This window comes from Athene noctua, chromosome 3 (assembly GCF_965140245.1).
Source record: "Athene noctua chromosome 3, bAthNoc1.hap1.1, whole genome shotgun sequence".
Classification (NCBI taxonomy): Eukaryota; Metazoa; Chordata; class Aves; order Strigiformes; family Strigidae; genus Athene; species Athene noctua.
This window is the reverse complement of record NC_134039.1, coordinates 60,566,720-60,578,768: the sequence shown is the minus strand read 5'-3', so window position 1 is coordinate 60,578,768 and position 12,049 is coordinate 60,566,720. Positions and strand designations below refer to the sequence as shown.

Genomic DNA, 12,049 nt, shown 5'->3' with positions numbered 1-12,049 from the left:
TTCATGCATTCTAACTTTTAAAAAAAGCCAAAAAGTAATAATTTTTTTATAATAAGATGGCTTCTGTGTATCAACATATGCAACAAAATGGTTCATTTAAGTCAAACAGACGTTTTAGCCTTCACTTTTTCTGAATGGATTTCTGCAAAGCTGAAACACAGCATTATAGCCTATCATTTCTTATAGACCTTTAATATAAACCCTCTGACTCTCAAATCTTACAATCTTCCTCCCATAAGATATTATAAGGAAAAAAAAAAAAGAGTTGGATTTTATCTAAAAAATATTATCTCAGTGTCTCTTATAAATGCGAGTTGAGCCCTAAGCCTGAAACTCCTAGCCTTTATCCCTTGAGAACTATAAACTGTAAGAAATAGCATTTATTTATTTCCTAACGCTAATTTTTCACTTCTGTGCTAAATCAAGGTAATATTTCTGTCTTAGAGTCCCAGAAGAACCATGTCCCTTTGATTCAAATTTTTCTAATTGGACCCAGTCTCTAAACCAGACAATCTGGAAAATCCACAGCATCCGGGAAACACAGTTCACCATAGATCAAGTAAACAAAAGGAGAGTGAGAGCCAGGCAGCTGTACGAATAGAAAGGTCTTGTAAACTGGACAAGTTTGGAAATGAAAGAATACTTGAAAGGGTGCAATCATAACTGAATACCTCCTTTTTCCCATTCTGGCAGCAAATAGACTATGAATGAGCACCTGCAAGCATGGAAATTTCTCCGTGCACTCGCAAATGTGAAAGGGGCTTTTTTTGTATATACATGAACACAAGTCTTTCTGAGACATTCTTTCTTTCAGCCTTAAAATGAAAAGGATGTTTTATAGTCCTCATCTGAAGGAGGAAAAGCATCAGATGGCAAATAGTTTGCCAAATCAACCTGAATAAAGTTAGGTCAAATATTTTATTATAAAACAAATAAATCCTACCTTAAATAAAATCAGTTTCTCTCTGAAATGGGGTACAACAGGAAGTCCAAAATATATGTGCTTCCTGAAAATGCAAAATCTGATGTGCCTACCCAAAGTATAAAATCTTGGGTTTTGATAATTGTCTCTGAAGTTAAGGGATTGTTTGTGTGCCTACAGGTGGATGTCCAAGTTATGGAATGCTGTGATAGCTCCCAGAGTTCAAGAAGCAATACTCTCCAGAGCCTCTGTGAAAAGACCATCTGTGCCAGGACAAGCAATAGCAAAAAAAAATCCTAGCCAAGGTCAACAGGCTGTTGTTAAAGCTGCTCTCAGTATCTTGCTAAATAAAGCTGTTTTGCATGGCTGTCCTCTACCCAGAACAGGTAACTGTGAACAGTCTGAAAGGCTGTATGTTGCCAAAGGGGGGCTTTTATTTGTTTGATTCCTTTTTTAAAACTTCCACAAAACATAACTGTAGTTATGATGGGAAGTGTGTGGTTAAAAGCATTTAGAGTCACTAAACTAAGTAGTTGTATAAACAGGTAGTCAAAGAAGAACCTTTTGCAACAGTCACTTCTTAACATTGTTCTACTTTTGTTTCAGAGCTAGATAACTATATAGCAGATTTTAAGGGAGGAAATTTTCCTTTATCCGTGGTTTCAAGCTACAAAAATTGTGGTAAGAAAAGAGGTGAGAATGCTTCTTGGAGAAAAGTGAGCACAAGTCCTCGCAAAAAGTCAGGCCATTTATCCTCCCAGTCATGGAACAAGCAGGAGACAAATACGGAAGGTAAAGCTTTTTATTTTCAATTCTGAAAGAAGGAGTGGGGGTTTAAGCTGCATAGATATGAATCTGACATTTCTTCTATATCATGAACTAATAATTCTCAAATAAATGACACGCATGTTTATGTTTACCAGTAAAAAATTGTTTACTTTTTTTCCCCAAAATTATTTCTTTGTAACTGTGAGGTATCCTAATTAATTTTTGTTTGTTTGTTTGTTTGTTTGTTCTAATGCCCTTCCTATTGTCTGATAATAAGGTAAGCTTTGGCTCAGATGGTGGAAGATTAAGCGGTGATTTCACCTCATGTTGCACAGAATGATGCTCTTATCATTCTTCAATATCGATTGAGAGAACGCTTAATTACTTGATTGGTACTCCTTAGTTCTGCACCTAATTTAGAGTAAACCTACTTTTTGGAGTTTTTTACACATACTTTATAGCTTCACTACCATAATTACTATTGTTTGAATTGACGTAAAAATAAATTAATACATGCATCCTCAGATCATGCATCTCTTATTCAGTCTGTTTAGTTAAATGGATTAGAATAATCTGGAAGCCCTGTAGTGGAAGGAAGAGATCTTTGGTTTTAAATTGAAGATTTTTGTTTGATTATCACTTTAATTGCAAAAAATAAATGCAAAAATTCTATGTAGTTATAGATACTGTCAAGTTTTCAAGAAGCTTTCATATAATTTTCAGAATGCTATTTTATAAAGAAGGCTTTATATGACTGGGTCTATGTGTGTGTATAAATCTGAAAGTTATATTAATAGTTGACACTTTTGAAATGTCTTTTCACCTCAAGATCAAAAGCCATCTAACAAGCCATTTACTACACAGGGATAATGTCCGAATATGTGCAGAAGCAACATATAATTTTTCTAAAAGCATACATATGTCAAGAAGGAAAACTGAGCAATACTGCAGTGGAATAGAATATTGCACAGAAAAACTAGAGGACAAAATCAAATTACTCATTTTGCTCTCAGAAAATGAAGGTAGCTCCTTCAGACAGAAGAGTTAGGAAGGTATTTAGAGAGAGAGAGGCTTACACACGCTTTAGAAACAGTAAGATTCTAGCCTCAATTAATTCATATATAAAAGACTGAAATACTTGATGCCTGATACTTTGTAATGTTAAATTGAGCTATTCATTTCTTCAGCTCTTGTTCATAAAGAAGTCTGCTTTTTCTGAACTGCAACTCTGTCCTGATTTTGATTACTAGTTCTCCATCTGAATTGTGAATTTATCTAATCCCGCTAAGAGGATTTAAGAAATCAAATTAATATAACCTGAAGTAGGATGGTTGATGCTGTATCTTGTATCTGAGAATGTTCTTGGAGTCCAGTTCATATCTGAATATAAGTAAAAAATGGAATGATGAATTTAATTTTAGTAGCCTTCCATTTCTGACTATGAGAATCAAATGTTGTTACTGATTACAAGTAAGTTGTTTGTAGCAAACATAAGTATTTCCCTGTTGACAAGTGATTTCTCTTTGAGAGAACCAGTAAGGGTGGTTCAAGTGCCGTGCACAGACATGTTCTGTCTTCCACAAAAGCTTGGGCAACCCATGCCCCATTTGCCATTTTAGCAGTTCCTAATGCTACTCCGAACAATTTAGAGGGATGTATTCTGATATTTCACAGAATCTATTGATGTAATTAGCCAGTAAATAAGAACACTTTTTCCCTGTTTATTACAGATTTTAGAATAAAGAAATCAATGTACATGGCAACACACTAATAAGTCCATCTCTCTTTTGTGCAGGTGTAAAGTCTAAGACTGTGTTGCAACCAAACTGTAGGAAAAGAGCTTCTCTTGCCACAAAGTAAGTTGTACTTTCTGGTATTTGTAACACATAATCAAACAATATAAAGATGATAAAATTTTGTTGTAAACCAGCACATTATAATGAGTAGATGAATGTTTGGTAATGTTTTGGTTGTACATTTGAAGAAAATAATCCTTTTTAATTTCATTTCCGAGAGAAAATAAAATTTGTACTTCAATGCAAATTCAAAACAAATTGTACTTCAAAACAAATTGTACTTCAATATAGCTTTAGAATCTATTTCTGTAATTCAAGCCTTGCAGCACTACATATCTTTTTATGTAGCAGAATAGTCTATGACTTAAGAATATTATGTAACACTTACTCTCCCATGAAAAGCCAACCATATGCTTTTCTCACCTGACATTATATTTTAAAAACTCCTCTGGCTCTTTTTGAATGGCAATTCAGAATGGTATAGTACATGCACTTTAGTCAAAATGATACAAATTTCTCTAAGAAAGCGTACGAATTAGCCAGAGGGAACTGCATTTGCGACTTTGCTTCAATTTGAAACCTTGGTTCTACCATATTCACAAGGACGGAGAGTATAGAATATTTATGCTTTCAGTATGCCAGGGGTTAAGTGTTTGTAATTAAGTCCAAAACAGAGTGGAATAAAATTGATTGCTCCATCTTAAAAAGTGGAGAACCTCTGAAGATAGTAGGCAGAAGAATCCTTTGTTAAAATTTCAGAATGGAAATCATTTGAATAGAATGAAGATCTATTATGATATAACAATATTGACAACTAGTGCTGCTACTTAATTAGATGTTATTTTCTTTCTGTTTCTGGTAGTAAAGGTCATTCGAAAAGAAATTACTATTTTTCAGGTCTGTATAATACTTACTTTAAAATTTTGTTTCATAGCATAATTATAATTGTTCTCGACTTATGTTGGGGTTTTTTAACCAGATCTTCAGAGAAGGATCAATTGAGAACGTCAAATCTGGAGCAAAGGCTGTCCCTTGGTTCTGATGATGAACTAGATCTTGTGCAGGAACTTCAAAGTATGTGTTCCAGCAAATCTGAGCCTGATATAAGCAAGGTAAACACAAGGTTTTTAAATAATTTATGTCATTACCATATGCAGTTGTTTGCTACAAGTTTACAATAAATCTTTAATTTACAAGCACTGCTTGAACTGAATAAAATTATTAAATTTTTTGGGAATAAGCCAAAGTCAACTAATAAATTATACATTTGAGGGTAAGTATTCTGGTTTAATATACATTATTTTAAATTACACCTTCACTATTTTTTCTTGTAGAGATTTTTGCAGTTGAGACGGAAATTTTTAAGTTCATAAATGCTAGCAACGATAGCTTTCTCTGCATTATTATTCCCCATGTTATCTTTCATGCTATCATTGCTTCCACTGGGAAACTGTTTTGCAATCTTAAAGACATAGAAAGTTTTTCCTAATATGCATTGCACATTTGGTTTCTTTAATGTAAACCCATTAGCCATCACAGAACAGTCTCAAGGCTCCTCTGCTGTGTAGGCAAAATGCAGTTTTGCTGCCCAAGCAAGAAAGAATGGATTGGCCTCATTCTTCCTTAACAGTGGCAGAAGAGGGTGAAGGATGCTCGTAAGGCTCATAGGTTTGGGGCTGAGTTCTGTTCTGGAATGGGTTGTGGGTGGTTATGGGAGGCCTGTTGGAGCAGAGCGTGGGGCCGTGGATCTCTCTCATTTTTTCTTCTACACCAAAAGCATCCAGCTCTCTCTGTAGCTGTAGCTGTTTATTCGTTTCCTTCTTTCCTTTAGCACAGCTGCAGTAGGTGGGTGTGACAGCAGGCTGCATACACACCAGAGCAGTGGTTCCGTATCTTTTCAAACACAGCTAGAGTCAGTCGTAAGCTATTGTCCAGTTAGGCTCTGCATTACATCCTCTAGGATCTCCCTGAACAGCAGGTCTATTAGTTTTGCTTTATTAAGTATTCTGTTTATTCTTAGAAGTCAACCAAGTTTGTATTAAAAAAAGAAACACTGTGTTTGGGAAGATTTTTCAACCTATTTAATGAAATCCTTTATTATGGTGTTTTGTTTTGGATTGTGATTTTTTGAAGTATTTACAGTGCTTGCATGAGTCATAGGCACCAAGCTGGCAAGCTAATCAGCAGAGATTTACTATATCTATCCTTCAAAGAATGGGATGTGCTTAAAGAAATGGTAACCAACTTAAAATTGTGTTTAATAACATGTAATTGCTCATTGTTGACAATTCAAGGAAATATGGGTTAGATAAGGAAGAAGATAGATGTCACTGTCTTTTGTTCAGTTTCCTCACCATGGGTGGAACCATCTATGGCTGGAATTTCTGTTGTTAATTCCTAGCTGCCTGGTAGAGCATTACAGAAGTAAGGGTGCTATTGCATGTTTTCTTTGTGTAATGTAATTTCAGGCTGCCATCAGAATAAGTACTTCTATTCTCGAATTTGCCCTTTCACTCAAACATGTTCCTGCTGCCTCTGTTACATTGGGATTGAGTACTTTTGCAGTTGCAGAGTTGAACTGGATCAGCTTGCCCCAGGATAAAATTCCTAGTTTTCAGTGAGGACGGAAGGCTGATCAGACTCTATCTACTATTGCATGGTCACAAGGTTTGATGGAAAATAGCAGGGAAGAAACATGGCAGGAGGAAAAGGATCATTCTTTTCTGTGATATTCTTGGGGCTGGATAAAATGTAATGGGAAACTCACCTTAGGCTCCACTTAATAGTATTGTATGTATGTAATGTATGTTTAATCTTCCTCTTGATAATATTCAGTGTGAAATCTCTCTCTATCTCCCATCTCTTACAAACACACTCAAGGAAAGATATTTTAATCATTCTTTGGATATTTATGCATTGCATGGCACAGAAACTAAATGAAAATAAAATTGAGGCTACATAATTTGGCAAATGGAAACACAATCTCTGCTTTGAATAACTGAAAAAATCCCCATTTTCTTAACTTTTTTAGATTGCAGATTCTAAGGATGAGTTATTGATGTTCAACAACTCTCAGAACAATCCTGTATTTTCAGCAAGTGGTACTAACCCAAGTAACACAACAGCACAAAAGGTAGGTGAAACAAGTTTTGTTGTAAGATAGGGAAGGTATCTTGAGTTTCTCCAGAATCTGAATTCCTGGTTGGATCCAAAGAATTAGTGTTCCAGTGCCCTGTTTATTACAAGAATAAACTGTCATGATTCTTAGGAAACTTGATAGATACACCATGCCAAGTTTCTTCCATGTGTCCTAATGGAAACTAAAGATTTATTAAACAATGGATGTATTTGCTTCAGTTTTCATGTTTACATAAAGCCATCTCCCTAGGGCAAGTATTGTTGACATTACTTTGACATTATAAGTAATTTGCATCAGATATTGAGAGAATTAAAAGCCCCGGATTAATTTTTTTCCCCACAATTAATGTTACTCAGTAAGGTTGCCAAAGCGCAAAATTTTTTAAAATTCTTGATGTAAAATTGCTGGCTCCTGGGTTTTTTTTCCTACCATTTCTTTGGTAGTGATTACCCACATGTATATGATTTCAAACCACTGTTTTCCTGTGTGTTGTTATTTAAGTAGAATTGAGCTGTTCTGGTGTCAAAGGTCTCAGTGGTAGAAATTTTGACAAGATATGATATTACTGGAGTTTGTGAAGAATAGCATTTTTTTTTCAAAGAAGCATTCAGTTTCATTTTTCTACCTAGCTGTTTATTGTAATATACACTTGTCTTGCTATATTATTTATGAGAAATCAAAAGAAACCCTGTGTTATAAGTTTGGTGATTCTGGGAAAAAATAGTCTAAATGTAAACAAACTTTACTGTCTTCAGAGCCGTTTCAGAGTGGAAAGGTAAGCTGAATACTACTGCAAGATATAATAGGTCCACTATCTTCTTCCTTTGAGAAATTCAAATAATTGTTTGTGAATGCTAACATCCCCACTGAATATGAAGATGTAATTATATCCTGCTTAGTTTTCATTCTTTGGATAATAAAGTACAAATTATTGCTTTCTCTGTTGTTATTTTCCCTTTTCTGTCTTGCTCCTTGTGTTTTTGAACATCAAGAGAGCTTTTGAGCACACGGCTCAATTAAGCTTAGCCAGGGTAGAATCATCTATATTCCCTTGATAGGGGTCCTCTAGAGTCCAGTCCAGATGCTTTTGTCTGACTGTGATGAACTGTTTTTAGAGACACTGTCTATTTTCTGCAGGTACAATGAAGTAGCTAAAGCTGGATGAGATGATTTACCACCCTTCCTATTTTTTCATATCAAAATATGCGAAATGTTAGAATATTTTCTGTAATTTTATTTAAAATCCAGGAAACTGTCTCTGCTGATGGAAACAATTTTAACACTTCAGATTCACATTTAGATATACTGCTTTTAAATATTTCTCTAAACACGTTAATTTCAGACATTGCAAATCAGAGCTTCACATAGTAGTGATGCCTGTATAATTTGGTAAGCTGACCTACCCGTTCCTACTGTAAATTTTTCCTAGTGAACTTTTTCCTTTTAAAATTCCTTCTAACAATGTAAAGATGATCTTAGCTATCTTTGAGTTCTATGAAGAACTTAGTCAAAAGATTTCATACAGAATAAAAAAAAAAAAAGGGAATTTCCCATATCTTTGTGGGCAAATGTTGGCCAAAATGAAGGAAACACAATCCAACCTTTTGCTAGAGGGGAAGGAGATCTAATAGAATGGTAAGCTTTATTTCTAAATTTAATCATTACTACAGAAGATTTATCAAAAATCTAGAAGAGCACAGTCTTAGTTTGGAAGCAGAAGTCACACTTTTAGGGGCAATTGTAACAATAATAAACCTATGCAGCTGCAAGAACTGGTGTTTAAAAAAAGTTTGAGATTAGAAAAGCATCCTTTTCCGAAGGTAAGTAGAAGTCTTTAGGTAACAAAAGCAAAACTCAATAAGCAGAAGAGATCTTATCAACAGTAATAAGACCAATTACTTAAAGGGGCAACATACCCATAATTGTATTTTATTTAATTGCCTGGAAGAAAAACTGTTTTCAAGTATGTGAAGGAGAAAGAGAAACCTGATAAGAGGTGCAAAATCTTTGATCCAGTATACAAACAAACAAATTGATTAAAAGGGATTAATAAGAAATAAGTTTTCATGCCATCAACCTTTATATGAAGAGGAGTAGCTGATGGTGAAGATCAACTTTTTAATATTGCTCATCATAGGGTCCTAATTCTCTTTCCTGTCAGTGGAAAGGTAAGCATCTCTCATGAAAGATATATGTTAGTGACCATCATAAAATGGCTTAACTAACCTCTTTGTCTTTGACTATAAAGGAACAAAAAGTGACAACATACCTGACTTTGGCAGTTCAGATATCTAAATTTGAGTGAGTGAATATAGTATAGACCAGTTTTTAAGAATGTAGCTTCTTAGCATAAATAATTTGAGATGCTAATCTCTAATTTATAAGAAAGCAATCTATAAGATTATGGATAAAAATGTAACTAGTATTTCAGCTTCTATTCTTGAAGTATTATTTTCATCATGATTATGTTGTTTTATTTATGGCCTTGATGGTACAAAAAAAGTGAGTATCTTTACTGAATCTGTAAAGCTGGATTCTTTGCTCATAACTACCTAATTTTCTATTTTTCCCTTTTAGCTGTGGCTGCAGCTGTCATTTTTCCACAATAACGAAAGAAAGAACATGTATTTTTTATTTGGGTACTCCTGAAATCGAGACATCTGAGAATCAAATTTAAGTTTTTTTCAATGGCAGTGCAAAAACCCTGTTGACTTATTTTGGTGTTGTAAGATCTTGATGATATTGCTTGCCTTTCAGTCAAAGAAGCAAAAAAATGCCATAGTTTGTTCACCAAGTAGTAAGAAGTGGTCATATTAAACTGCAGAAGACTTTTAAATAACAAAGGTTCTCTGGGGCTGGTAGGGTTGGTTGGTTGCTTTTCAGGTCAAATGGCAATAATTATTAATACAGAAAATGTGGTTTTTTTATTCATAGGATGGAATGCGTCCTCTCAGCAGCAGTCGAACTGTGGAAAGCAGCAACAGTAGATCAAAGACAGAGTTGGGTGTTTCAAGAGTTAAATCTTTTCTTCCTGTTCCTAGAAGTAAAGTCACCCAGCCTTCTCAGAATACTAAAAAAAGCAGCAGCAGTAATACAAGGCAAATAGAGGCAGATAATAACACAAAAAGAGAGATTTGGAATTTGCACAAAAAAGAACAAACAGAAAAACCTAATAAATAAACCTGCCTACCATACAATTTTCTGTGTTCATATAATCTCTATTGCAAAGAACCAAGTACTCAAATATGTAAATATTTTTTTAAAAATAAACTGTTTCCCTGTAATGTAAAGTTTGTACAGGACCACAGTTTTATTTCTATGTAAATCAGCTAGAAATTATATTGATTTGAACTTCAGAAATGGGCAGTTTTGCCACCTTCATAGATTTTTTTTTTCTTCTTTTATTATGAAAATTACTTGTTTAAATGCTAATCTTCAGGGGTATTACCACAGGATTCTGTCTGTGTATATACTGTACATAAATATTAAGTTCACGTGTTAAACTGCATTCAGATGAGTTGCACAATATGTACAGCAATGGCTTAAAGCTATTGTACATGCATTTTAAAGACATGTTTTTATCTTCACTTGATGAACAATTAATGGAATGTGGCAATAACTACAATGATTGGAAATGCAGATCAATTACTTTCAGCTACAAGCCATATTAAATACTTTGATTTCGCCATCATCTGCCTGCTGAATTGTGATTTTGTTTCTCCCAAGCTTCTCTTCATCTAAAATGTCATGAATTTCTCTTATAACTTTTATCTTTTAAAAAAGGAAAGAGATTGAGAAATTAAAATGCAATAAAAGTTATTTTTCTCAGACTCTTATTCTTTGATAGAATTGAAGAAAATGTGATCATTTATTAACTTAGTTTTTCTTGTATACTGTAAAAACTTTTATATACTTCATTAGTGTTTTAAGAGTATCCAAGAAATAGTAGTGTTTTACATAAACAGATTTTACTGAAAAGGAATTTGAGCACAAGCTTAACTACAGTATTATCAGAGATAATGTAGTAGCGGTAACATGAGTTACTATGTAATTATCAATTTCTGTTGTGGCTTTAAGATGTAATTGCCGTGAAATGATACTTGAGTTGCAGTTAAAATTAAGTCTTTATCATTTCCCCCTCACTACAGAGGTAGATCATGTTCCCATGAGGGAGAGTTTCTACAAAGGGAGTATTTTCCAAGGCTTTCCTGACAGTAGCTACAGTTATATACTTGTGGACTGTAATAATGTGGAAACGCTTGTTGTCTCGCTACCTCACCTGGTAGGCAGAGGAAAGTGTGGAGTTTTCTTGAGATCAGACTTAGATGCCTTCTGATGGACTCCCAGGAGATGGTTTGGGGAGCTATGGACAGTAACATGGTCATGCCTATAATTTACAAAGTAGCATTCTTCTCAAATTAAGCCTGGAAGAGAGAAGGATTACCTAACTGTTTCCTAACGCTTCACCTTTATATGTAAAACAATCATCCCAAACTCATGTCAATAAAATTTTTGTACTGCATATTGTCTTTCTGTCTCTTAGTTTGTATGTGTGTGTTATCTCTATTGACACAGAATACTAGGAGCTTATTTCTGTAATCATTTCTTGTACAATATATTTACAAAGTTTCATGTCTTTTGGTAATCACTCTTTTATTAAAGCTTCAATTTCTTTTGTGGTAGTAACATACAACCAACTAACAATGATTTCTGTAGAGGTTGATTTTTTTTTTTTCTTTAGCAGTAATTTTGGTGCTGAAAAATGGGATGCTACTCTTGCAGTTGGTTCTCAACAGAATGAGTCAGCTGCTAATCGCTGTGGGTCAGAGCAATGTGTCTCAGCAATTAGGACCCCTTACATGCTGAAGCGGTGTGAGCAGCAGTGGGGTAGCTTGTGTGAGAAGGTCGCATCGATTTCATGGGGAGGAACACAGATGGAAAACATTTTTTGTAGTGATCACAGGAGTTGCAACATCAGGATTTGTAATAACGGTAAACTTTTTTAAAAAAAAAAGCTGTAAGAATAGAAGAAAAATTCTGACATGTTTCTAAGCTAGGTTTGAACATACCCTTGGAAATGTCAGATCTCATTTAGATCAAGCATTAGCAGTATGTTTCTGTGCAGGAAGATGCACAGTGTGATATAGCATGTTTTGAGATATACAGACAATATACAGTCTTAAAATGTGAGAATCAAAAGTCTTCAGTGTTGTACTTTGAGTGAAAATCTGTAGAAGACAAAGTAACTTTGATCATCTGTTTAAAAGTTAGGTCTCTTGCTAAATTTAGCATTGCCTTTCAATGCCCTCATTATCCTTCTTTTCAGCCTGCTGTCCTTATCTCTTTCAATCTGCATCTTTTACCTGGTTTATTTCTACCCACTATCATTTTGTTTGTCTGTCTTTCAGTTCAAAACAGTCTGTG

At 34.4% G+C, this 12,049-nt stretch overlaps 1 protein-coding gene across 1 annotated transcript in view; it reads left to right on the top strand.

The window, feature by feature from the left end:
• CTTNBP2 (cortactin binding protein 2) overlaps positions 1–11,261 on the top strand; it is an 85,422-nt gene extending 74,161 nt beyond the window's left edge. Inside the window, exons 18-23 of the mRNA XM_074903147.1 lie at positions 1,103–1,308; positions 1,529–1,714; positions 3,486–3,546; positions 4,466–4,598; positions 6,518–6,619; positions 9,560–11,261. Of these exons, the coding sequence (XP_074759248.1) occupies positions 1,103–1,308; positions 1,529–1,714; positions 3,486–3,546; positions 4,466–4,598; positions 6,518–6,619; positions 9,560–9,805 (934 nt within the window). The 3' untranslated portion in view covers positions 9,806–11,261. The remainder of the gene's footprint in view (positions 1–1,102; positions 1,309–1,528; positions 1,715–3,485; positions 3,547–4,465; positions 4,599–6,517; positions 6,620–9,559) is intronic.
• Positions 11,262–12,049: the final 788 nt, after the last annotated feature.